Source organism: Engraulis encrasicolus, chromosome 14 (genome assembly GCF_034702125.1).
Source record: "Engraulis encrasicolus isolate BLACKSEA-1 chromosome 14, IST_EnEncr_1.0, whole genome shotgun sequence".
Lineage (NCBI taxonomy): Eukaryota > Metazoa > Chordata > Actinopteri > Clupeiformes > Engraulidae > Engraulis > Engraulis encrasicolus.
The window spans coordinates 8,160,385-8,185,293 of record NC_085870.1 but is presented as its reverse complement, the minus strand read 5'-3'; the positions used below and the strand labels follow the sequence as shown (position 1 = coordinate 8,185,293).

The window sequence follows — 24,909 nt, the reverse complement described above, 5'->3', positions numbered from 1 at the left end:
TGTTCTGATCTTTTCATGACCGTGACATGCAGCTCCTTTGAAATGCTAAACTTCAGAATTAAGATTCAGCACAGAGCGCCTTTCACATTCCCCCCAATGGAATGAGTTGTAAAAATGAAAAAATGTTTTTGCTCTCTATCATACCACAACACTGAAGTCCATGCTCTATTTAGCGATGAACAGTAATATGGTGTTGGTATGATTCTTTTGGTGCTGAATTTGATTGATATGGAAAATTGTCATCCTAAAAAAATTATGTGTTTAAACGAGAGATCACATAAAAAGCGGACCTCTTTTCACTTCTACTTTAGTTTCACAACCCATGCAAAAATGCACACGTATTAGACAAGAGCCACATTGGTGGGAGAAATCCATTCATCTGGGTTATGAGTGTGAACCCCAGGGAGCAAGCTAGCAAAATGGAGGTGGTGTGAAACCTTAGCGCAATATTGCTTTTTGAAAGGCACAATTCCTTTTTGGATGTAAGTATGCACACACACACATAAACACATCAACAAAATGTGCATGGTTATGCACGTGCAGACACACACACACACATGGACAGACGACGCACACGCACACGCGCACGCGCACGCGCACACGCACACGCACACGCACACGCACACGCACACGCACACACACACACACACACACGCGCGCGTACACGCGCGTACACGCGCGCACGCGCACATACACACACGCGCACACACAAAAGTTCATCCTGGCCCATGAATTCCATGTCTGTCCTCTGTCCTTGAAGGCAAACTGAGTCAGTTAATTCTGCCTCAACGCCTTATGTATTCATTACCAACATGCAGTACCTCTTTGTGCAGACTGTGCTGTACTTGTATTGTACTACATATCACAACCTGAGATATAATACACTTCTGTGCAGGGATGAACTTTGAGGAAACAACACCAACAATGCAGAAGAGCCAAGGTGACAACACAGCTTTATGACACACACACTGCACGGGAGGCACAGCACAGCACAGCACGTCAACACTACTGGACGGGACGAGACCAGACAGCTCCCATCATGCCTTGGGTTGGGGATGGGGGTGTTGGAAGAGGGGGGGGGGGGGGGGGGGGGGGGGGGGGGGGGGTAGAGAGATGAGGTGGGGTTTGGGAGGGGGGGGGTTGCTTTCCAAGTGGGTGGGGGGTGGGACTGGGGGGTGCTTTACCACGTGGGCGGGGGGTGGGAGTGGAGGGTGGGGGGTAGGAGTGGAGGGTGGGGGGGTCAGGAGGAAGGGGAGGGGGGCTACTCCAGCTCCCATCATGCTATGGGGTTGGGAGAGAGGGAGTGAGTAACAATATGCGACCTTGCCTCCTCCACTTGTGCTTGTCTCCTCGTACCAGGAAGTAATATGTCATGATGACATCACTGACAACAGCATTATATTTCAATATCTTGCAAAAGCTCAATTGTAGAGTCTTTTTCTCATTTGCAATTGGGATGGTGAACGAAAAGCAGTCCCTCAAAAGCTGTTGTGGCTAGGCTGACAGCTGGGAAACTTTATCGTTTTCTCCACAGAGGAGGGGCCAGGAGGCAGGATGAGGAGACAAGCACAAGAGGAGGAGGCAAGGTTGCATATTGTAACGCACTCAGGGGCAGTTTGGGAGGGGATGGTTGCTTTACCGCATGGGTAGGGCAAAGGGAGAGCAGGAGGGAGGGGAGGGGGGCTACTCCAGCTCCGTGGCCTGCTTCTCGGCCTCAGAGGGTTGGAGGCCCAGACGGGCCCGGTAGTACTCCGTCTCATAGTTGGGCCGACGCTCCTGCCGCTTGAAGAATCCACACTGCCCATGGCCAAGGCAGTAGAGAAGAGAAGAGGAGGAACAGGACGAGGAGGAGGACGAGAGAGAGAGAGAGAGAGAGAGAGAGAGAGAGAGAGAGAGAGAGAGAGAGCGAGAGAGAGAGGCATAGAGAAAAAGAGAGAGAGGCAGAGAGATAGAGAGAGACAGAGGCGAAGGGGTTACGTGACAAAGGGGTGAGGGGGTTACATGAAAAAGAGAGGGAAAAGAAGAGAGGAAGAGACAGAAGCAAAGAGAGAAAGAGACACAGAGAGGAGAGGGGTTATATGTCAGAAAGGTGGTAAGGGGTTACATGAAAACGATGGAGGGGAAAAAAGAAGGCAAAATGAATGTTTAAGAAATTTAAAATATTAACGAGACAAGAAAAGTAAAAAACAGAAGGAAGAAAGAACAAAGGAAAAAGTAATAAAGAGGAATATACAATATTTTCTGTTGACAAGGAAACCAAACAATATGAAATGATATGAATGTTAGAAAGATTGAAATGACAGGAAAGGCAAAGGAGGAAACCTGATGCAGACAGTACAGTGAGGTAAAGTGAGGGCAGACCAGCAGCTGACTACGGGTGCCTGTATGGGTCAACACACGAGTCCAAAAACGACACCTGCCCGTACAGTACTGTGAGCTCAAAATTTCACACCCCAATCAGTCTGGCCAACCTGGTTCTGTCAGCCATGTCAGTGCTCACTGAGAAAGGTAGCCTATTCTGGTTTCTAGATTGAAGCGACAGCATGTTGACACTCAGTCATTGGGTTTACGTAATGTGCTGAAGTGGAGGAACGCCAATTAGGGGATCTTTAATTGTAATTAACAAAGCAAAAACGCTATCAAATGAGTGGACTGATTTGCTGCACCAACTGTCCATTGACATACAGAGACATTGATATATATAATAAGCCCGCATCTGAGGAATCATTTAACACAGGGGTGGGGAACCTTTTTCATTCGAAGGTCACTTCAAATTCATCTGAGGGCCGTTAAAGTCCTCTGAGGGCTGTACTATCAACACAACCAGGATTTCCCCCTTCACTTAAGGCCTATATTGAAGGCTGCCACCTCTTAAGCGAACACCACCTTCTCTAGGTTCCCTGAATATAACTTAATTGTTTTGCAAATGCATTTTCTAAGATTCCTTTACAAAATGTGTCATATTTCATGTGAGGCTGCATAACATTAAAATGATATCGGGGGCCTCCAGGGCCGCAAACAGCCTTCGAGACATAGGTTCCCTACCGCTGATTTAACACATGCAGTTGGTCACATATCCCTAGTACTGGGACCCCACCCACTAATCTACCGCTCCACAATGCCAATCTACTTCTTAAACTTGTTAAGATGACCCATTGTACAGCACTTCATTTTGTATACAGGGTCTAGAATGTCTGCTGCATCCTCGTGCCAATTGCCTGTCACATTTTTTTTCAAAATGTGAAGCACAAGGGCTTGGTCTTATCACAGGTCGCACTCTATTTATTTCTATTGTCAGCATCGCCAATGCAATTCGACATGTCAACATGCTGAACTGCTGATGCCGAAGCAGCCCTGGCTAGACAGGCTGGCTGGCTGCAGTGTTGCCAGATTGGGCTGTTTCCCGCCCAATTGGGCTGCTTAGGATGGCCGTGTGCGGGTAAAAATGGCATTTAGCAGAAACACCTGCCCAATTTTTGCCATAGAAATCAATAGAATTAGGCGGGAGTTTGTGCTTCTAGGCAGGTTTTGAGCATTTTTTGGGCTGGAAATCATCAGACTCATCTGGCAACCCTGGCTGGCTGGCTGCCCGACCAGTGTCCCTCCTGGGGATATCGAGCTCATGTTTTGTTGGCGCTGCCTTTCTGGGAAACGTCAGAATATCCAGCATTATTAATAAAAGACAACGTTGCAGCCTTTAGCACAGTCGTTTTTTTGTCTACGGTAAAGATAACTGGGTCATCTCCAATAGAAGTGGCAGGTGGAGATGTGTGCTAAAACCTTCACAAATGTATACCAAAGAGGTTGGATATATAATAAAGAGGAATCGAAACACGGCCACTCAATGCAAAAGCGTGTGCTCAAAATGTGGTCTCCTAAGGGGGCGTTGTCCCCTCCTTCTTCTTCTATTTTTGAGGTGTTTGCACAAGAAGTGTGCTACCGTCATGTACAGCGCTAAGGGGACTGACTAAGGGGACATTTATTCTCAACCTCTAGACTTCGAAGGTCTCCTAGCCTAAAGGGGCGTTCACCCGACATAAAGTGGATACCGGAAAAGAACCCGTCTGCTTTATCTCTCTCTCATATACGATTCTCTGTGTATACTGCATTTAAAAAAGGGGGGGGTGGTTTTAATGCCTCCACTTCACATAGGACCACTGAGGTGTATAGTATATGCACAGCAGGCTTCTACTGTATTCCATTCAACGTTTTTTTTTATTTTTTTTTATTTTTTTATGCCTTTATTTGACAGGACAGTCGAAGATGGTGACAGGAAGCAAATGGGACAGAGAGACAGGGGAGGATCGGGAAATGATCCCGGACGGACACGAACCGAGGTCCCCGTGGATGGGCATGCAAGCCCAAATGTGGGGGGCTTAGCGAGCTGCGCCACAGTGATCCGTGACTGAGCAGCAAGAATACTTCGTCCCAAATTTCCAGAAGTGTACCTTAGCAATGTTGTAAACAGGTGCTGATAGGCCGACACTGCCGACTCGTTGCGTTTGACTGTCAATCAAAAGAATTCTAAAACAATTCTAACTGTTAATCGACCCAACTAACAATGTTTCTTGGTCATGTAAACAATTTACTAGCTCTCTGAAATAAAGGGTCAGGTGGAAAAAAATACTTGGGTTCTTTGGAAGGTATGGGAAACTACTGTTTGAAGGAAACAGAGCCGACTTGGCAAGAATTTCAAAGGAAATACATTGTTTCAAGTTCTCTGCCGTTGCCTCAGTTACAAATCAAGTCCCTTTTATTCAGGTCAGTGGATAGGACGGTAGAGAGTGTGACACGAAACTAGACTGAGAAAGAATGGCGAAGGATCAGGAAATGACCTGTACCTGGGCCAAGGATCTTTTTCTCCGTCAGTCTTTTTTGAACATTGCACCCTCCAAGAGCACCAGTTGACTTTTGAGGCATACTAGAAACGCTCTACCTTCTTGTTTGCTGACCTCGAGCTCGATTCTGACTCGGGGCCCCTGGGTATACGGCACGACGCCTTATCCAACTGAGCCACTGACTGCGCCCATACGCTGCATCTTCATGTATTCATTGACTATTTCTCATGCTCTCCAGTGCTTACCAGTTGAAGAAGGTAGGTCTGCACACTGCGGAATATGCTCCAAAAAATTAAGTTTATTGAATTAAAACAACAATGTTTCGATCGCCCTGGGTGACGAAGATCCAGGCTGATCGAAACGTTGCTGTTTTAATTCAATAAACTTTATTTTTTGGAGCATATTCCGCAGTGTGCAGACCTACAGTACGTACCAATTTCAACTGTCTGACACTTTTGTCTGACACCTGCAACAAGTGACTTTGGATGTGCGCACCCTACCCAAAACGACTCCAGTGCTTACGATCCACAACATGAGAACCAGTGTGTGTACTAGTTCAATGTGATTCACTAGTCCAAATGGGATAAATGCAGAGAAAGAATTTCCCCTAGGGGACCAAAAATTGGCTCCGCTCCAATTGGCTTCGTATACGGCACGACGCCTTATCCAACTGAGCCACTGACTGCGCCCCTACGCTGCATCTTCATAATATATGAATTGACTATTTCTTAGTTTCTGCAGCGCTTACCATCCACAACATGAGGACCAGCAGGGTCAGCACCAGGATGCCGACCAGGATGGCGATCAGGATGATCCACCAGGGGATCATAGACTGGTCCGCCAGGCTGAACTCGGGGAAGATCTTCAGTGCAATCTGCAGAGAGAGAGAGAGAGAGAGGTAAATCTAAAAGGCATAGTCATAGACATTCATTAATTTGTGGTTAAAGCTTGAAGGTAAAAACAAACATACGTTGACATAATGACATCAACTGAGAGAGAGAGAAAGAGAGAGAGGGAGAGAAAGACATAGAGAGAGAGAATGCATGAGTGTATGAAAGCATAAATGCTTATGTATACTGTGTGCATGGAAGCTGATAGGGGGACCAAGGCGTTAGCTGTCCCGGGAGATGGAGGGTCCAGAATTCGGTCTCCATTGCATTGTATCTATTGAGTAGAAGATGTGTGTGTGTGTGTGTGTGTGTGTGTGTGTGTGTGTGTGTGTGTGTGTGTGTGTGTGTGTGAGCATGTGTGTGTGTGTGTGCGTGCGTGCGTGCGTGCGTGCGTGCGTGCATGTGTGTGTGTGTGTGTGTGTATTGCCCTCTACCTCTGTTTCCGTCTGTTGGAGCACCAGGTGTTTGATGGTGGACTTGACTGTGATGTTGGCTCTGACCACCAGGTCCAGCACACTGACAGTGGAAAACTCCTGACAAAGCAAAGCACACACAGCCACATACACAGCATAGACAATCAGTGGGGAGAGAAAGGAGGGAGATATTCAATAAAGAAAGCATGTACAACAATTTAAATGTAAAACAGAAAGAAAGAAAGAAAGAAAGAAAGAAAGAAAGAAAGAAAGAAAGAAAGAAAGAAAGAAAGAAAGAAAGAAAGAAAGAAAGAAAGAAAGAAAGAAAGAAAGAAAGAAAGAAATAGATTAGTCTGATGGTGCTCTATGCATGGCACTTAGTCCTGTGACGTTATATGTACAGCATATCCAGTCCTTTAAACAAGCTTTGCAAAAGGATGCAAAATTATTTGTAGAAATATTGTATCATATAAAGTTGTATTGTATCACATCATATCGTATCGTATCACATGACCAACTTTTGTTTACATTTTTTTTTAAATGAGTATAGGCCTACTCCAAATATTTTCCCAAAAGGTATCGTTTGCTAGCTGTCTGCTGATGTTGCATAACCTTTTGGATGTTTTTGGGAATAAATAAAAATGTTTTTTTTAGAGATGCACCGGATCCTGATTTTTAGGATGCTGCCGGATACCGGATCCACTGCTTAAGATCCTGCCGGATCCGTAACCGGATACCATATCCTACGAAATGGTTGAAACACATATCCTACTCGCACACGTGGGCCCTTTTTATCACGTTGGCTCAAACTATTTTGACTTAAAATCCTCGGCTACTGGATCCTGGATCCTGGAACCGGATCCGGATAGTCTGAAAAACCCCTATTATCCTGCCGGATCCGGAACCGGATCTTGGATCCTGTACATCTCTAGTTTTNTTAAATGAAAACAAAAGTTGTCCCCATTAGAATAGCTCATATCTCGGAAAGGGCTGAGCCAAAAAATGCGGCGTCACCGGGTACTGACAAGTCAAGGGTAGCGTGAGCAATACAACAGCACATTGAAATTGGCAGGAGTTACCCTGAATGGTTAAAAAATGAATGGTTGAATGGATAAAAAAGAATGAATGAATGGTTAAAAAATGGAAGATACAAGAAAAGCAAAAATACAAGAGAGAAAGAAAGAAAGGAAAGGAAAGGAACGGCAAGTCCCACTGCATAGACAGCTGCATATCGAAACCCCTTCCACCCTGTGAATATTCGTATAATTCATGAAAGAGCTTGTGTGTGTGTGTGTACCTCAATAAAGGTGCTGTTCCACAGTCGTGCCTTGATTGTCAGAGATTCAGTACCAGACACACTCTGTAGAGGGCAGCGGAAGAGCACGCAGCGTGCTGAGCCCAGAAGACAGTCCTATGGGGCAGAGACCAGAGGTGCATTTCTCAAAACCATAGTTGCTTACTACGTTCGCTACTTCGTTGTTTGCAATGCAGTTCCCCATTACCAACTACTCAAGTTGCTAACAGGCTAACAACTATGCTTTCGAGAAATGCACTCCAAGAGAGTCACATCTTTACTTAACTTTACTTTTCACTTCACTTTCATTACAAACTACATGTATTTTAAGTCCTATTTTTTGTGATTGTGCGTGACACACAGCACAACACAGCACACAGTTTACCCAACGATCCTCTCTTCTGTCCCACTCACCAGCATTAGGGACTTGCGTCTCTCTGAGGCGGCCACAGCAGGCGTGGTCCTCTCCGGCTGGCCCCTCACAACAGCCACCTCTCCCTCATGCTCTGGGTAGGAGCGCGGTTTCCGCTTGCCGCCCTGACCACCAACAACAGGAGAGCTATGGTTAACACACACACACACACTCCAAACAGAGACGGTGGATAAGGTAGGGACGGTTCACTTCATAAGGAGTTGCCTCGGGAATCTACTGTATGTGCTGTAAGGATCTAAGCTGCGATCTTATGGCAGACATGCCCCTTTAGGAGACTAGAGTCAGACACTAGGAGAATGAATGGAGTTCAATGGAAAGTCATGCCTATTTAGGAGACTGGAGTTGATCCCACTTTATTGAATTGATGGGTACAATTGGTATGATTTATCTTGATCGTGGTGATGATTCACCATATTGAAAACCTTCAAAAACACACTTACTAACAACAAGTAACCTGCGTGTAACCAGTGCTAGGAAAGAATCATTTTGGCCCAGTTTATTTTAGACGCAACCCCTAAGTGTGATTGTCTTTTCAATCAAACATTTCCGAGGCAGTTTCCTACCCTTGCCTCTATTGTAAAACCCCTCCCTGGCCGTACCTTGATGTTGGCTGGTTTTGGCTCGTCGATGACGCCGTTCTTGACACCCGATGACAGTGTAGTACCGTTCCTCCTGGGGTTAATGTTGGCTGGTTGTGGCTCGTCCACGACGCCGATCCTCCTGGGGTTCAGGGCCTCCGCGGGGATGCAGTGGCCGAGGGACGAGCCCTCGGTGACCACGGCGACGGGGTACAGGAGCCACTTCCCGTTGTCCAGCTCGAGAGGCCACATGATGTTCAGGAAGGCCGAGCCGAGCGTGTGCCGCGTCTGGCCCGTGCTCGTCACCTGTTCACAGCAACACCAACCAAAAATAAATGTAGAAAATCACAACAGAAATGTGAAGAGCTGTTTTCTTTCCCTCCACCCATATGACCCCATGCTAGTACATGAAGTCTGATACTTTGTTTTCACTCACTCTGTCAAAAGTATTTTAAATAGGGGGATGCTGTGGCGCACTGTACCATGTACAGACAAGTTGCCCATAGGGACCCAGGAACGATTTAATTTCTTTCATCCACACCCCTCCTCTCTCTCCCACTCATTTCCAAACCCAAATCTTCACTGCTCTCTCAATAAAGGCTCAAAACTTTTAAAAAGATATTCCTGGGGCCGCTGTGGCGCAGCACGCAAAGCCCCCCGCATTTGGGCTTGCATGCCCAACCCCGGGCGGGCTCATTTCCCGATTCTCCCCTGTCTCTCTGTCCCATTCGCTTCCTGTCACCATCTTCGACTGTCCTGTCAAATAAAGGCTTCAAAGCCCCTAAACATTTTTTTTTAATTTAAAAAAAAAAAAAAAGATATTCCTGCCCAGCTGTGCCTTGCTTAGCCTGACTCTTGCCACATGAGGGTCTGGAGGACCTTCAGATTTGCCGAAATGCAGTAGAACCAATCAAGACGTCAGGATTTTCAGAGATGTGATGTACGGTGGTCAAAATGTACACGTAGAGGCGAAGGGAAAAATAAGTGAAACACAACATTTGTTTTAGACAACAATTGCCGCTTGCTTGAACTACCTCATCCACATTGACTCTCACTGACTCCCAATACCAAACACACACACACACACACACACTTCAGAGACCTACGCCTATGGTCAGGGCCGGTTCTAGTCAATTTAGTGCCCTAGGCGAGCACTCCCTTTTCCTTTTTACTTTTTTGTGCATTTAGAAATTGGCATCTGTAAACATAACACTGTACATATGATCGAGCACATCTGATCTATTACCTACAAGTGAGTGACCATGTCTTATTTAATTCCTTCTTTCTTCCATGTTTCCTTTCTTTTTTGCATTTGTTAATCTTGTGAAGCACATTGAGTTGCACCTGTGTATGAAATGCGCTATACAAATAAACTTGCCTTGCCTTGCCTTATTTCGCTTAAAGTTCTAATTTTTGTGGGAGTTTTTGGTATTCCTGGCACCCCCAAGACAGTTGTCGCCCTAGGCGACTGCCTTGTCTGCCTATGTGTGTGTCCATGTGTCCATATCCATAAGTATCCATCAACACTTGTTCCAGGTCATGCTAAGATTGTCTATCTTAACTGACAGAGTATGTTTTCTGCATTGGTCTATTCCAACTCACAGAATGTCTTTTGCACAATTACCTTTTTTACATTCATTATCTCTACTATTTTATTTCATTTTCCCCTCCCTGACTATTCCTGGGTTATTTGTGTCTTGAAATGTCCATTTGTGTATTTGTGTATTTATGTAAGCTACTGGATACCTGAATTTCCCCCTGGGGATCACACATGGGAAGTTACTCTACTACTCTACTATGCCTAGCGCCGGCCCTGTCTGTGGTGTAGCTCCAGATGAATGTTCGTAGAGCAAGGCGCGGAACCCATTCGAGAGTCAGGTTCTTGCTTGCCTCTTACCAGGATCGTAACGTCCACAGGACTTCCGATTTCGTCTATGCTGTTCATAGCAGTCTCTCCCTTCACCGTCCCACTGAAGAACAGCTGGTTAGTGTTGACTTCACTAGTAGTGTTGACTTGGCTGGGGAATACAGGACAAACAAACGAGGTAAGAAAAAAGACACACACACAAAGGTAGGTGTTTTATACATACATAGTAGACTTCAGACTGTGATAGGATCATTGTTGTAATCAAGGTTCACATGTACTGTAGGTATTATATAGCCTGGCTCTCGCACAGACCCTGAGTGCTTCGTGCATCTTCATTACACTTTATGAAATAAATATCCATCTGCATGAGGATCGAGGACAGGATCGAGATATTGCTAAAGTATTCTTTTTGGATACCAAGTGTGCAGACCACTGCCCCCTTTGGAGTATGCTAAGATTCTCCTTACGCAATTTTTTTTTTTTTTTTAAACCCATGCCCCCATTACAATGACCAGGATATCAGAAACAGCTGAACAAAAAAAAATATGTGTCATCGCCTACCGACAATTCAACGGTAACGCGAGCAATACAACAGCATGATGAAATAGTCAGGAATTCTCCTTCAACAGCGAGTAGCAAGTGGTTAAATTGTATCCAGCATCCAGACTACACTCAATATGACAAATTCGGTAACACTTTATTTTAGGGATACATCTATTAGCACTAATACATACAATGTTCCTGTATAAGTAACTTGTAAGGCATGTACAAAGCAAAATCAGACATTTGTTAGGCATGTATTCGCAAATGTCTTGTTCATGCACAATAAGGGATTTATTACCAATTTAACCTTAGTAAGGACCTAGTAGGCCTTAGCGTTTGCTTAGTACATACCTTACAAGCTACTTATGCAGGCATTAACATTTTATGTATTAGTGCTTATAGATATATCCCTAAAATAAAGTGTTACCCAAATTCTATATGGCTTTTTGCTGCTTAGTGACAGAGGCACTGCAGCATCCCATTGCAGCAACAGAAGAGAAGGAGAGCAGGAGAGGAAGCAGGCTGGTGTAAACGTACCCACTGATAGACAGGGGGAGCAGTATCACCACTCTGGCATTGACTGTGACAGGGGCCAGATCAAGCTGCTCACTAATGCTGTGGATGGAGAGAGAGAGAGAGAGAGAGAGAGAGAGAGAGAGAGAGAGAGAGAGAAAGAGAAAGAGAAAGAGAGAGAAAGAGAGAGAGAGCGGTAAATCTAAAAGGCATAGTCATAGACATTCATTAATTTGTGGTTAAAGGTTGAAGGTAAAAACAAACATACGTTGACATAATGACATCAACTGATAGTTCTGTAGTTTCCACGGTGATGCCAGTGGTGTCCAGAGCGATGTAAAACTTGGACTGTTGAAGGGAAACAACAGACAAGGATAACAATTAGCAGAGAAAACGAGATTACGTTACATTACATTTAGCAAACACTTTTATCCAAAGTAACTTAGTAACAGACTTTGACCTTATGACTCTACATTCTCTGTCTATCTCTTCTTCCTCTGCCTTCTTGCTTTTTCTGCCTCTCCTCTATACCTCTCCTTTTAAATCTATCTCTAACAATGTTTTTTCCCATTTGTTAAGCACTTTGAGTTACATGCCTTGTATGACACAGTGCTATACAAATACAATTATTATTATTATTATTATTATAACTTACAAAGGACATAATTAGCAACATACAACGTGCAATGTGGAAAAATCATACTACACAGACAATGTAGACGCATATGATTACACTGTGGTTTTGTTCGTTTTGTTTTATGATGAAACTGTCTTGGAGCCTTCGGAAGCGTGTTGCTATTACATTTAGACGCTGTTGACACATACAGTATGCTGATATTTTTTAACATGGATATTGTTTGTATCTGTTTCCATATACGTACACTCAGCATGTGGACATATTACAAAGTGCCATTGTGACAGGTTTGTTTTAGTGAACAAATAGGATACTTTTAAAGGCAGAATTCTCTCACTTCACTTGTCTCACTTCTCACTCACTTCTAATTTTAAAAGCAGAGGTTGTCTCACTTCTCTCACTGCTTCCCTTCCTATCCAAAACCCTGGAAATAGCAGGTACAAAACAGATGACCAACTTCCTCAACCAGAACGGACTACTAGACCCAAAACAATCTGGTTTTAGAGGTGGACACTCAACTGAAACCGCCTTACTCTCCGTAAGGGAAGCTCTAAGGACTGCAAGAATGGAGGGACTATCCTCATCCTATTCAACCTATCTGCAGCCTTTGACACAGTCAACCACAAGATACTCCTGAGGACACGCACAGCAATGCTTGTGTGCAAAACCACTGCCGATGGTCCAGAATGCGGCGGCAAGAACTCATGTTACTTCTCTAGTCATCGAGTTGCACTGGCTACTGATCAATCGCTGCCCGGATCAAGCACAAGGCCTTGAGCCTTGCCTACAAAACCACAGCAGGAACAGGCTACAGCTTATCTGAAGAACTTAAAGGGACACTGTGTGAGATTTTTAGTTGTTTATTTCCAGAATTCATGCTACCCATTCACTAATATTATCTTTTTCATGAATATTTACAACCACCATGAAATTCTAAGTATTCATTATGACTGGAAAAATTGCACTTTTCATACATGAAAAGGAGGATCTTCTCCATGGTCCGCCATTTTGAATTTCCAGAAATAGCCATTTTTAGCTGCAAAAATTACTGTACTTGGGCCATACTGGAAAATATTAGTTTATTACTTAGTAAACTATCATGAAAAGGTAACATTTGGCAATAGGCCACACAGTTTCAATGAGCAGTAGCTGCAGTACCTTTTTTGACCATTTCCTGCACAGTGTCCCTTTAAGAACTTATGTTCCTGGAAGAGAATTATGCTCCTCCAGCACCAGGTGCCTTTTAGCGAACCAAAAGGGATATTTTTAAAAGCGGAGTTCTCTCAGTTCACTTCTTTCACTTCTCACTCATTTCTTCTGGAAGAGAATTATGCTCCTCCAGCACAAGCCGTTTGGCTCTTCAGCCTGCTCGCTCTAAGCGTTCAAAACCCCGTTCCCCATTGTTGTTCCTCAGTGGTGGAATAGTAGGCTCGTTCGTGACGAAGCAGTAAGATTTTTGCTAGGCAGTGGGCATGTGCACTTTGCCAGTTTGATGCATTCTGGTTAGAATTTTCACAATGCATCAAACTGGCAAAGTGCGCATGCCCACTGCCTAGCAAAACTTTTACTGCGTCGTCACGAACGAGCCTATTCTCTCAGAGCTAGCAAGATTAGGCACATCTCTTTCGGCCTTCAAGCAGCAAGAAAAGACTCCACTCTTTCGTGACTATCTACTACACTAATGTTTGAGCTGCCCTAGTCCCAGACAAGACTTTTGGCATGATATGTATGTGTGTGTACTCTACTTCACTCTACTTTACTTAAACTACTTAGCATCTACACTTGCTGTTATATTTCCTGTGCACTTCGTATCCGCTAGTGATGTTGGCTATGATTGTAAGTCGTAAAGTCGCTTTGGTTAAAAAGCGTTTGCCAAATGCAATATAATGTAATACAATGTAATGCAAAAGAACATTTCTAATACTCTGTAGACAAGAGGCTGAAACCGATGCGTTTTCAAAAATCTCCATACACAGTATGTGTAAACAACAGTGTCTTATACTACACAGCTGGAAGAGATAAGATGCATTATGGGAGGTGTTACCATGGCGTCTCTCTTGAACGGGTTGCCAAGCTCACAGTCCACCTGGGAGCCATTCAGGCTGGTCTCACACAACACCTGGAGGCGGAGAAGAAAATAGCAGTCAGACGTGAGCTGCCAGTCTAGACCAGTGTTTCCCAACCTTTTTTTTGTCTCATGTACCCCCTAAGCCTTTTCGTTGTGCCATGAGTACCCCCTAACTCGTGCTTTACATCACGTTTTCTATTCCAATGTGACTATGCTCCATGCATTTGTTAAAATTGCATTTTTCCAAGTACCCCCTGCAGTGTGCTCACGTACCCTCAGTGGTACACATACCCCTGGTTGGGAAACAGTGGTCTAGACAACCACATGACACGGCGGTGGGGTTTGTCTTCCAAATGGATACAAAATCATGAATAATCTGCGTAGAAGTAAGTAAGTAAGGCCACCAACGGAGTGACTGGAGATTGTTTGTCAATGGTCTATGCATCCAAGAGGAGCAAAGGGCTTAAAAGTCAAGGAAGTCAACTGTAGTAGTACCTGTTGGTTGTGGCCCCAGACCCTGGAGAAATAGAGGGGGTTTGGGAGCAGGAACTGCACTTTGGCTGCGTGAGCATCGTCTCCGTCCTTCTCCAGGTCCAGGGGGTCAGAGGGGAAGTTGGTCACTAGGACCTCCAGAAACACGTACTTCTGGTCGGTCAGGGTGAACAGCGGGAGCCCATCCTCATCACTGCGTAGAAGAAGGAGAAGTAGAAGTAGTACTTTAACCCCTTAAGACACGGCATTATTAATTAGCTGTTACCAGAAAGGCAATGACTAAGTCATAATGTATTACTAAAGGCCCCAGGCACTGTCATAGTAGTGTAGTGCTATAGTAGTTAACTTTCAATGTCTATTACAGCGTGCCACAGGAGGTACGGCATGCATTAAGGGGCTACTGTCACCATACAAGTATAGTGAGGTGCCTACAGATGCAAGGAAGCAGCTTGATAAGTACATAATTAACTAACAAAGATAATGTAGGCGACAGCAATGTAAGATATATAAAATAGAAAAATCAACTACAAATATATACGTCATCATGAATAGTGGTGGGGTAAGCACAGGGCAGGAGGGAGGGACCACCCATTGATATTCAGAAGTGGGTAACATTTCATCACATGTTAGCTACTAATATGTATATGCCTTACTGTCTGTATGTGACTTATAAGCAGGGCTCTAAATTAACACCAGCCAACCGGCCAAATGCTGGTGAAATTTCAGTTCGGCTGGTAGAAAAAGACCAACTAACTAGCCACTTTGACCCATTAGTGAGTGTGTGTTTAGCTAGTAAGATTTACATCTACCAGCCATTTTGGCAGGTGGTGTAAAAAAGTTAATTTAGAGTCCTGCTTATAAGTTAAGCAAAATCGATCTTTCATTAGGCGCGTCTTCACATTTTCTTGCACAAACGCGTCACCATGCACAAAATTCCCTCTTAAACACAAATGGCAACGCGTTTGTGCACAAAAATGTCCCGGGCCTTAATCATAAAACACACAATCTTTCCTGCGTTTGGGGGTGCTAGGAATTGATTGGGCCGTCGCTGTAACACCCAATGCCACTTTACTGTGAAGTGCCACCAACTAAGTGCCCGGCAGTAAGTTGAGCTTAACCTACGCTTAAGTTGAGCGAAGTATTGGTAAAGGTGACATTATGCTATGCTCTGTGGACTGCAGAGTTTGTCTGCCACCTGTGTTGGTGTTCGTTCTCAAAGTGGCAGTGGCAGTGAAAGGTGTGTTGGGGCCATGGGGAATGTGGTGAGTGTGTGTCAGAGCACACATACGTAAGTATTAAGGACATTTGATGAGAGGAAAAGACTGTGGATATTGTGGTTAACATGGAACTTCTTGGGAGAGGTAGCTTTACAATTGCAGACGTAGCTTACAAATAACTTTACAGGTAAGTAAGAGAGGTAAACATCTGGCAGACACAAGCCTCTCACACACTCATACAGGCACACGCGCACGTACACGCGCACACGCACACGCACACACATGCGCGCTCACACACACACACACACACACACACACACACGCACGCACGCACGCACGCACGCACGCACACACTCGTGGCCACTTACAGAGGTAGACGCTCGAAGGGTTCCATTGGATCGACTCTTGTGCCGAAGGCGCAGCTGATCTGGAGGTTGCTGTGGCACACCTTATCCGGCCCACAGCCCTCCCTCAGGAAGTTCACCTGGGGTTTACCGAGAGACAGACAGACATAGGACATAGGATAGACAGAACAGTACATAGACAGACAGGTAGATACACATACATAGACAGAGAGACAGACAGACAGACAGACAGACAGACAGACAGACAGACAGACAGACAGACAGACAGACAGACAGACAGACAGACAGACAGACAGAAAATAGTCCGACAAACAAGACATTTTCATATTGGAACTTGGTGGAGACAGCAGGAAATTAATTCAGGGAAGCACATCTTCCTATTTTAAAGGACGAAGCCACAAAATACGTAACTGCATTTTACTACTCAGAAGTAAAATGGCACATACACTGAGTAAGACTTGCATTGTCACCTGACACATGCACGCACATACATCTTGGACAGCAGAGACTGGGAGACGCTTTGTTATGTAATCATTGCCTCCCATTCTCTCTCTCTCTCTCTCTCTCTCTCTCTCTCTCTCTCTCTCTCACACACTCTCTCTCTCTCACACTCTCTCTCTCACACTATTTATCTCTCCCTCTGTCCATCACATACATAAAAAAACATATGTGTACACACTCACATCAGACAGCAGGGTTTCGGGCACGCTGGGGCTCAGCACGGGGGTGAGCATGGCAAGGTGAGCTGGGCCGATGTGGCGATGGTGGTGCGTGTGAGTGATAGAGTGGGTGATAGTCACCGCGATGGGACGCAGCTTATCCCGGATGTTATCCTGGGGGAGAGAGAGAGAGAGAGAGAGAGAGAGAGAGAGAGAGAGAGAGAGAGAGAGAGAGAGAGAGAGAGAGAGAGAGAGATTAGTATTACAGCACTATAGTACTATTCATGCTAAGATGAACCAGATATGTGTATTTGCTCTGACTCACTCATCGAGTTGACTGGTTACATACAGAAGATAAGCAAATTAATGAAATGATATGTGTTAGCAGCATAGGCCAAATGAATGCATAGCTGGATTGATTGATTGATTGATTGATTGATTGATTGGTTGATTGATTGATTGATTGATTGATTGATTGATTGGTGAGGGGCTGTTATGTCTTTAATTGATAGGACACTGTGAGATGGTGACAGGAGTCAAGTGGTTGAGAGAAGTGGGGAAGGGTCGGGAAATGACCTTAGGCCGGAATCGAACCAGATTGTGCGGCAAATAGTGCGGTGCCTTATCCATTTGAGTAATGGCCCAGGCCCACAGAATTAATAGCTTTCTCAATCCGCTTTGGCTGCCTCTGGCATAACAATCCAAATATAGCACCCTTTTTTCACTGGTCCCAAGGCGCATTAAATGTACGGTGCAACATGTTTTGGTTAGACTTTACTTAAAGGTACACTGTGCAGGAAATGGTTAAAGAAAGTACTGCAACCAAGCTGCTCATTGAAAATGGGTTGCCTATTGCCAAATTTCACCTTTTCATGAAAGTTTACTAAGTAATAAACTAATATTTTCTAGTATGGCCCAAGTACAGTCAGTTTTGCAGCTAAAATTCTATTTCTGGAAATTCAAAATGACGGACCATGGAGAAGATCCCCCTTTTCATGTATGAGAAGTGCATTTTTTCCTGTCTTAATGAATACTTTGAATTTGATGGTGGTGGTAATTATTCATGAAAAAGGTAACATTAGTGAATGGGTAGCATGAATTCTGGAAATAAACAACTAAAAAGCTCACACAGTGTCCCTTTAACGTTGGCATCATATGCATGCCATGACAAGTGTCTTACGTACAATAACAGTGTCAAAATGGTGGGATGACACAGTCATGGATGAGTCAAAAACATGATGTTAATGTCATAAATGTTTTATGGTCATGAAAAGTTGACATTGTTTGAGCAATCTTTGCCAAAACCGAATGTCACCGAATGATAAGTCATTCTGTGACATTCGGTTTTGGTAAAGACAACTCAAAGAATGACATTGACATGTTTATGACATGTCCGCGACTGTGTTATGAGACTGTTATGACACTGTCTTATCATAGTCAGAGGCGATTCTAGGGTCAGATGGGGCCTCAAGCGAAAATGCAAAAGAATGAACATTTGAACCAAAATCGCCACTACTGTGGTAAAGTGTGGGCTGTTATCCACTATCTAGGGGCCCCAGGCGGCTGCCTGCCTTGCCTGGTTGCAAGATGCACCTCTGATCATAGTGTAAAGCGTAACGGTAACACTTTATTTTAGGGATACATCTATTAGCACTAATACATATAATGTTCCTGTATAAGTAACTTGTAAGGCATGTACAAAGCAAAACCAAACATTTGTTAGGCATGTATTCGCAAATGTCTTGTTCATGCACAATAAGGGATTATTACCAATTTAACCTTAGTAAGGACCTAGTAGGCCTTAGCATTTGCTTAGTACATACCTTACAAGCTACTTATGCAGGCATTAACATTGTATGTATTAGTGCCAATAGATGTATCCCTAAAATAAAGTGTTACCAGTGTAACCCCTTTATTCTCACCTTGACCTGGAAGGTGACGTCCTGGCAGGTGGAGTGGCCCTGGCCGTGCAGCTTGAGCTCCTCAGTGTGCAGGTACTCCGGCTCGTAGGGAGCCCGGCCCAGGAACATCACCCGATGAGGAAGACCCAGCTTCCTGCGCTCAGTGTCCGCCTCAAACACCACAGTCAGCGCTGGAGACATTTATCACCACAAGATAAAAAATAACAATGACGATGCGTAATGGACAGTGGGTGCTTGTGCCACTGACACAAGTAGCCTCTTAGTGCAGGTGGGGCACATCAATACTGCCTTACAAAGTCAAAGAGCAGTACGTACACCAACATTGAAACTGATCAATATCTGATCATATCTCTAAAATGGTACACAATTTAGACCATAAGGTTTTGTCACAAGATAAAGGAGGTGTTATGAATTTTGACTAAATATGCAGTTACTGCACTTTCAGGGGTGATAGTGAAAAAAAAATCCTGAGCCTGAACTTTTTTCCCTGCTCTAACGACGACAAGATACTGCATAGTGACGTAACGTAGGCCTATTTTGACACATTATTCAAACATTTATTAGCCTGTGTATGACCATTATTCAAGCCTGATAGTAGAAGAAAACCCTGAACCTGAAACACTTTCTGAGATAAGAATAACTTAATGGCTAATTATTATCAATGTTTTTATTTTTGCAAACTCTGTCAAGCCTGAAATCAGGCATGGAGCCTGAATACTATCAGCCCTGCACTTTGCCTTTGTATGGCAGAATGGTCCTATTCACTCTAAGTTGAAAAAATAACTCCAGGACAGCATTGCTACCAAGAGTCTTACAGTAAAGTTAGACATTAAGACTTGGTCATTGATATTTTTTGTACACAACAGCCTTGTAACAGGGGCTCCGTACAAACTGCTCAAACTGCTTATGAGTGAGATGCTTGCTGAGGGTGAACTCACTGATTCGGGGGTTGTAGCTTGTAGGGTGTGCTGTGTACAGGAAACAGGCTTTCACTTCCACACTGAGAAAGAGGAAGAACAGAAATAGGGTGCACACATTACATACTGTAAACCATCACACATCCAATTTATCTATTTAATGAATTGAAAAAGGAACATGTGCATGATTCATGGCATAACTACCGAAACTGAACAAAATGTCTCTTTGAGAACACAGCTACACATGTAAGAGTGTATAATAACAGGGTGCAATAATCTGCTACAGTAGGTAGGCCTACTTCAATATATTTTTTAACTGTGCCATACGTTTAGAGCTAAGTGTGAAATATTAAGTACGCGATGTATACAGTATAATGTAAGTGGAAACTATTACACATTGATACAGTACATATAAAAAAAACAAGTCCGACAGGCGGACAAAGATGCAACCTTGGGGATACAGGAGGGAATGGCAATTTAAGGAATGCGTTTCAGACAGACCGACAGACATACTCTGTTACTGAAATGCTAGGAGGACGCATCTAAAAGCCTCTTAATAGTAAAAAATAGGGTAACACTTCATTTTAGGGATACATCTATTAGCACTAATACATACAATGTGCCTGTATAAGTAACTTGTAAGGCATGTACAAAGCAAAATCAAACATTTGTTAGGCATGTATTCACAAATGTCTTGTTCATGCACAATAAGGGATTTATTACCAATTTAACCTTAGTAAGGACCTAGTAGGCCTTAGCGTTTGCTTAGTACATGCCTTACAAGTTACTTATGCAGGCATTAACATTGTATGTATTAGTGCTAGTAGATGTATCCCTAAAATAAAGTGTTACCAAAAATAGTGCAACTGTACTATACTCACCAGATTCCGTCTCTGCCCTTGCAGTTCTGCTGCTCCATGTCGATGACCTGGGGCTCTATATTTACATCGCGCACTATGGTGACGACCGGACTGGACCTGGAGGTCAGAAGCACAGGCCATGTGACTCACCCTGGAGTAGACTGGCCACTGGACTCATAGATTATGCATAAGGTGGATCAGATTTTTAAACACCGATGCACTCTTAATGTATCTGATCCATCGATCGGTAGGGAAAAGGTCAGGGAATAAATAATTCAGGGTTGATAAGGTAAAAAAAAAAAAAACGTTGATTCTCCTGCAATCTTGGTGAGGAATTCTTAGTTTTCTATGAAACAGATACAGTAGTATGGAAGTGTTGCAGCAATAATGAGGTTTCTACTGTATTACAGTAATAGGTGTAGCGTGGGATCAGTATGAAGTCAATGCATCAGGAATTAATGTGCTTTTATTACTTTTATTTGCTGTGATGGGTAATGAGTTCACGAAAACAGAAGACGAGCACTCAACATGATTAATTTACTCTGTAAAAAAAACATGTATTACGTAATTTAGACACTTATGCCGACTGAGAACCGTGCTGGAGCCCGTTCCCTCACCTAATCGTGAACCGGCTGTCGTGTTCACGCCATAGATATTGGTGTTCGCGAACCGGAAAGTTGGTTCGCAATGCGAACCGCAAAATACTAGGTTTTTCTCTGCGAAACATGACGATAGCGTGGCCGTCAGCAGGTTCATCCGGGTAACAAAGTCACATGTGGAAAAAGTTCAGAGCCCGGTATGAAAACGGGCGGTTCGCAAACAAGCACTTTGGTGCCGAACGTAACTGGTGCGGGCACCGACACCGGCTCCGTTCTGGTCGGCCTGAAAGCCCTATAAGTGAGTCGATTAAACATCTTCTAGTGTATTTGGTCCCAGAGTATTCTCTGATACTGTTTTAAAGCCCGACCATAACGATGCCGGTGCCCGTTACGCTTGGAACCAAAAGTGGTTACCTGCAAGCCTCCGTTATTCATACCGGGCTCTGAGCTTTTCCATACGTGACCATTTGTTACCCGGATGAACCTTCTGACCTCCACGTTGCCGTCACGGTTCGCAGCATTTCTCGGTTCAGTTCCCGAACTCTCAGAATTGCAGTGTGAACACGCTAGCCGGTTCAGGATTAGGTGGGAATGGGCACCGGGCGGCACAGTTCTCTGTCGGCCTGAACGTGCCTTTAGTGATAAATGAACACTGTATTGTTCACTGTATTGTTCCGAATTGAATGAATTGAAACTCACAGTAATGCCATAATATGAACACTAGGTGGTGGTATTCTATGTACTCTCAATGGGTGGTGTAGATTAAATTCAAAGAAGTTCAAGGTAATGACACCACCTAGTGTTCGTATTATGGCATTACTTTGAATTTCAATTCATTCAATTCGGAATTTCGTACAAGCCTGGTAGAGAACATCTAAGTGAGTTGTCTCACCTGTACAGCACCACCTTGTCACTGAGAGAGCCCACCGCCAGGTCTGGGTACTGGTTGTGGTCCACGTCCAGCCCTCCAGAGATGGAGTAGCCAAAGCGGGTCACACCGTGACTCGCCCCATCCAGCACCTGCAGCAGTGCAACACATTTGAGACATTTTCCTTTATCTTCTATCTGTCGTGTAAAATGTGTAATTTGAGATATTGGAGACAGGAGACATTGAAAATTAACTAGCTTTTTTCGATTATCTTGAGTAATTTGAGATATTAACATAATTTCATAAAGTGAATTGTCAAATATAGGACTTGGTTTAGTCAAATCAATGCATGGTTTTGGCCCAATCTCATTTCACCCCTTGGCCCTACCCCTTAGCCCTCCCCTCCGTTTTGTGTAGGGGTAGGGGTATCCCAATAGTCGTTAAGGCAGAGGGGTAGAGGTAAGGGGGAGGACTTTGTAGCCCTCAAAAATGAGGGGTTCGGCCAGGCAGACTCCGTTTGGAGGGGTAAGGGGTGAATTGAGATTGGGCCTTTATCTCTATCTGTCTTTCCCTTTCTCCTCTCTCTTTCTTTAAACGATTATTCTCTTTTCCGTGAAATAAACCACAAGATGTCTCCTGAAAATTCATGACAACATTTTTGTATTTTATGTATCTCACTTTTCCAGAATATTCCGTACCTGAGAGGGTTTGGTGTGCAGTCCTGACTTGGAGCCTCTGTAGATGAACACCTTCCCATCACCGTCAAACGGAGCCCCCACAGCAATATCTGAAATAACACACACGTTTACACACACATGCATGGATACATGCAAGCAAGTAAGCAAGCAAGCACGCACGTACAGTACGCAGGCACACACGCATGCACGCACGTACGCACGCACGTACGCACGCACGTACGCATGCACGCACGCACGCACGCACGCACGCACGCACGCACGCACGCACGCACGCACGCACGCACGCACACGCACACACACACAGACACACACGCATCAGACAGTCAAGACTTTCTCCTGTTATTCACACAATGCAGGAGACAATTAACACACTTCAGAAGATCTGCCAGACTTTGATGTTGTAAATGTTGATAAATTATTCACCATTTCTGGCTCTTTATCGATTGCTTGCTTAAAAAAGGACTGACGGCTCACACACTGATTTACCGCACAGGATTGATCTCAGGACCATGCTACGTATTTAGAAACAAGGCGTTCTCTTTCTCTCTCTCTCTCTCTCTCTCTCTCTCTCTCTCTCTCTCTCTCTCTCTCTCTCCCCCCCGCATCCCTATCTTTCTCTGCATCGACTGTACCTCTGTTCTTCTCTCTCTGTGTATCCATCTCTTTCTTTGTTTTTCCTTTCTGTATTTATATTTATCTCCTATCTTTCTTTTCCTTTACATCTACTATTCCATTCTTCCACTCTCTCCCTTTCTATCCACATCTTTTTCATTCTGTCTTTCTTTCTTTCTGTCTTTCTTTCTTTCTTTCTGTCTTTCTTTCTTTCTTTCTTTCTTTCTTTCTTTCTTTCTTTCTTTCTTTCTTTCTTTCTACCAGGGCTCTAAATTAACACCAGCCAACCAGCCAAATGCTGGTGACATTTCAGTTTGGCAGGTAGAAAAGACCAACTTACTAGCCACTTTGACCCATTAGTGAGTGTGTGTTTTGCCTGGTAAGATTTCATCAACTAGCCATTTTGGCTGGTGGTGAAAAATGTTAATTTAGGGCCCTGCTTTCTACTAGTTTTTTCTCTTCACATCCCCCACTTTCCATTTTCCCAGATTCCCTGCTCATCCTGATGGGAGTGCCTGCGCTCCTGCCTGCCTGCCTGTCTGCCTGCCTGCCTTCCTGACTGACTGTGTGTGCTTGACAGGATTTAGTGCTTGGTGCTTGCTGCGGGTGTGGGTGTGACTGTGCGGCTGGACCTTCCCTGCAGAGGAATGGCTGGCTGGACGGCTGGCTAATGCAGTTTACCAATAAAGGCTGCTGAAATGAATGGCTCCATTAACTAATTAACAGATAGAAGGTAAAAGCCAACATGCCTGTTTGTGTGTGGGTATGTGTGTTTTGTGTGTGTGTGTGTGTGTGTGTGTGTGTGTGTGTGTGTGTGTGTGTGTGTGTGTGTGTGTGTGTGTGTGTCTGTGTGTGTGTCTGTGTGTGTGTCTGTGTGTGTGTCTGTGTGTGAGAGAGAGAGAGAGAGAGAGAGAGAGAGAGAGAGAGAGAGAGAGAACGAGACAGAGAGTATGTGTGAGCATGAGTGTATGGTGTTTGTGTGTGTGTGTGTGTCACTGCGTCGTGTATTTATGTTTGTGTGTACTGTATGCACGCCTGTGTTTACAGTAAGTGTACACGCACCAGGTGCACGTGATTGCAAGTGTATGTAAGCAGGTACAGTACAAGACTATGTATGTGCGCTGCATGCGTGAACTGTATGCGTGGGAGCATTAACAGTGTTGCGGACTTCGATCATTTATTTCAGTGCCTTCAGTTCTTACTAGAGATGCACCGGATCCTGATTTTTAGGATCCTGCCGGATACCGGATCCACTGCCTAACATCCTGCCGGATCCGGAACCGGATACCGGATCCTACGAAAGGGTTGAAACACATAGCCTACTCACACACGTGCGCCCTTTTTATCACGTTGGCTCAAACTATTTTGACTGAAAAACCTTGGCTACCGGATCCTGGATCCGGGATCCTGGAACCGGATCTGGATCCTGTGAAAAACCCTATTATCCTGCCGGATCCGGAACCAGATCTTGGATCCTGTACATCTCTAGTTCTTACCCACGTATCCGTCCTGGTCCAGGTCTCCCACGGCGTTGACGGTCATGCCGAACATGGAGTCGTAGGTGCCGTTGAGGCGCAGGGGCCACACCTTGTCCCAGTGGCCGGCCGGGTTCAGGTACACGTACACCGC

The 24,909-nt window shown here is 44.4% G+C and overlaps 1 protein-coding gene across 1 annotated transcript in view; it reads right to left on the bottom strand.

Annotated features, from left to right (window-relative positions):
- The window catches only part of itga7 (integrin, alpha 7), an 80,567-nt gene that overhangs the window by 1,088 nt on the left and 54,570 nt on the right, over positions 1 to 24,909 (bottom strand). The window contains exons 9-25 of the mRNA XM_063214855.1: positions 22,669 to 22,757; positions 21,995 to 22,122; positions 20,525 to 20,620; positions 19,665 to 19,726; positions 18,727 to 18,896; positions 16,829 to 16,978; positions 16,149 to 16,264; positions 14,567 to 14,756; positions 14,048 to 14,122; positions 11,638 to 11,717; positions 11,394 to 11,471; positions 10,344 to 10,464; positions 8,468 to 8,752; positions 7,850 to 7,972; positions 7,439 to 7,552; positions 6,163 to 6,261; positions 5,587 to 5,712 (exon numbers count right to left, since the gene is read on the bottom strand). Of these exons, the coding sequence (XP_063070925.1) occupies positions 5,587 to 5,712; positions 6,163 to 6,261; positions 7,439 to 7,552; positions 7,850 to 7,972; positions 8,468 to 8,752; positions 10,344 to 10,464; positions 11,394 to 11,471; positions 11,638 to 11,717; positions 14,048 to 14,122; positions 14,567 to 14,756; positions 16,149 to 16,264; positions 16,829 to 16,978; positions 18,727 to 18,896; positions 19,665 to 19,726; positions 20,525 to 20,620; positions 21,995 to 22,122; positions 22,669 to 22,757 (2,102 nt within the window). The remainder of the gene's footprint in view (positions 1 to 5,586; positions 5,713 to 6,162; positions 6,262 to 7,438; positions 7,553 to 7,849; positions 7,973 to 8,467; positions 8,753 to 10,343; positions 10,465 to 11,393; positions 11,472 to 11,637; positions 11,718 to 14,047; positions 14,123 to 14,566; positions 14,757 to 16,148; positions 16,265 to 16,828; positions 16,979 to 18,726; positions 18,897 to 19,664; positions 19,727 to 20,524; positions 20,621 to 21,994; positions 22,123 to 22,668; positions 22,758 to 24,909) is intronic.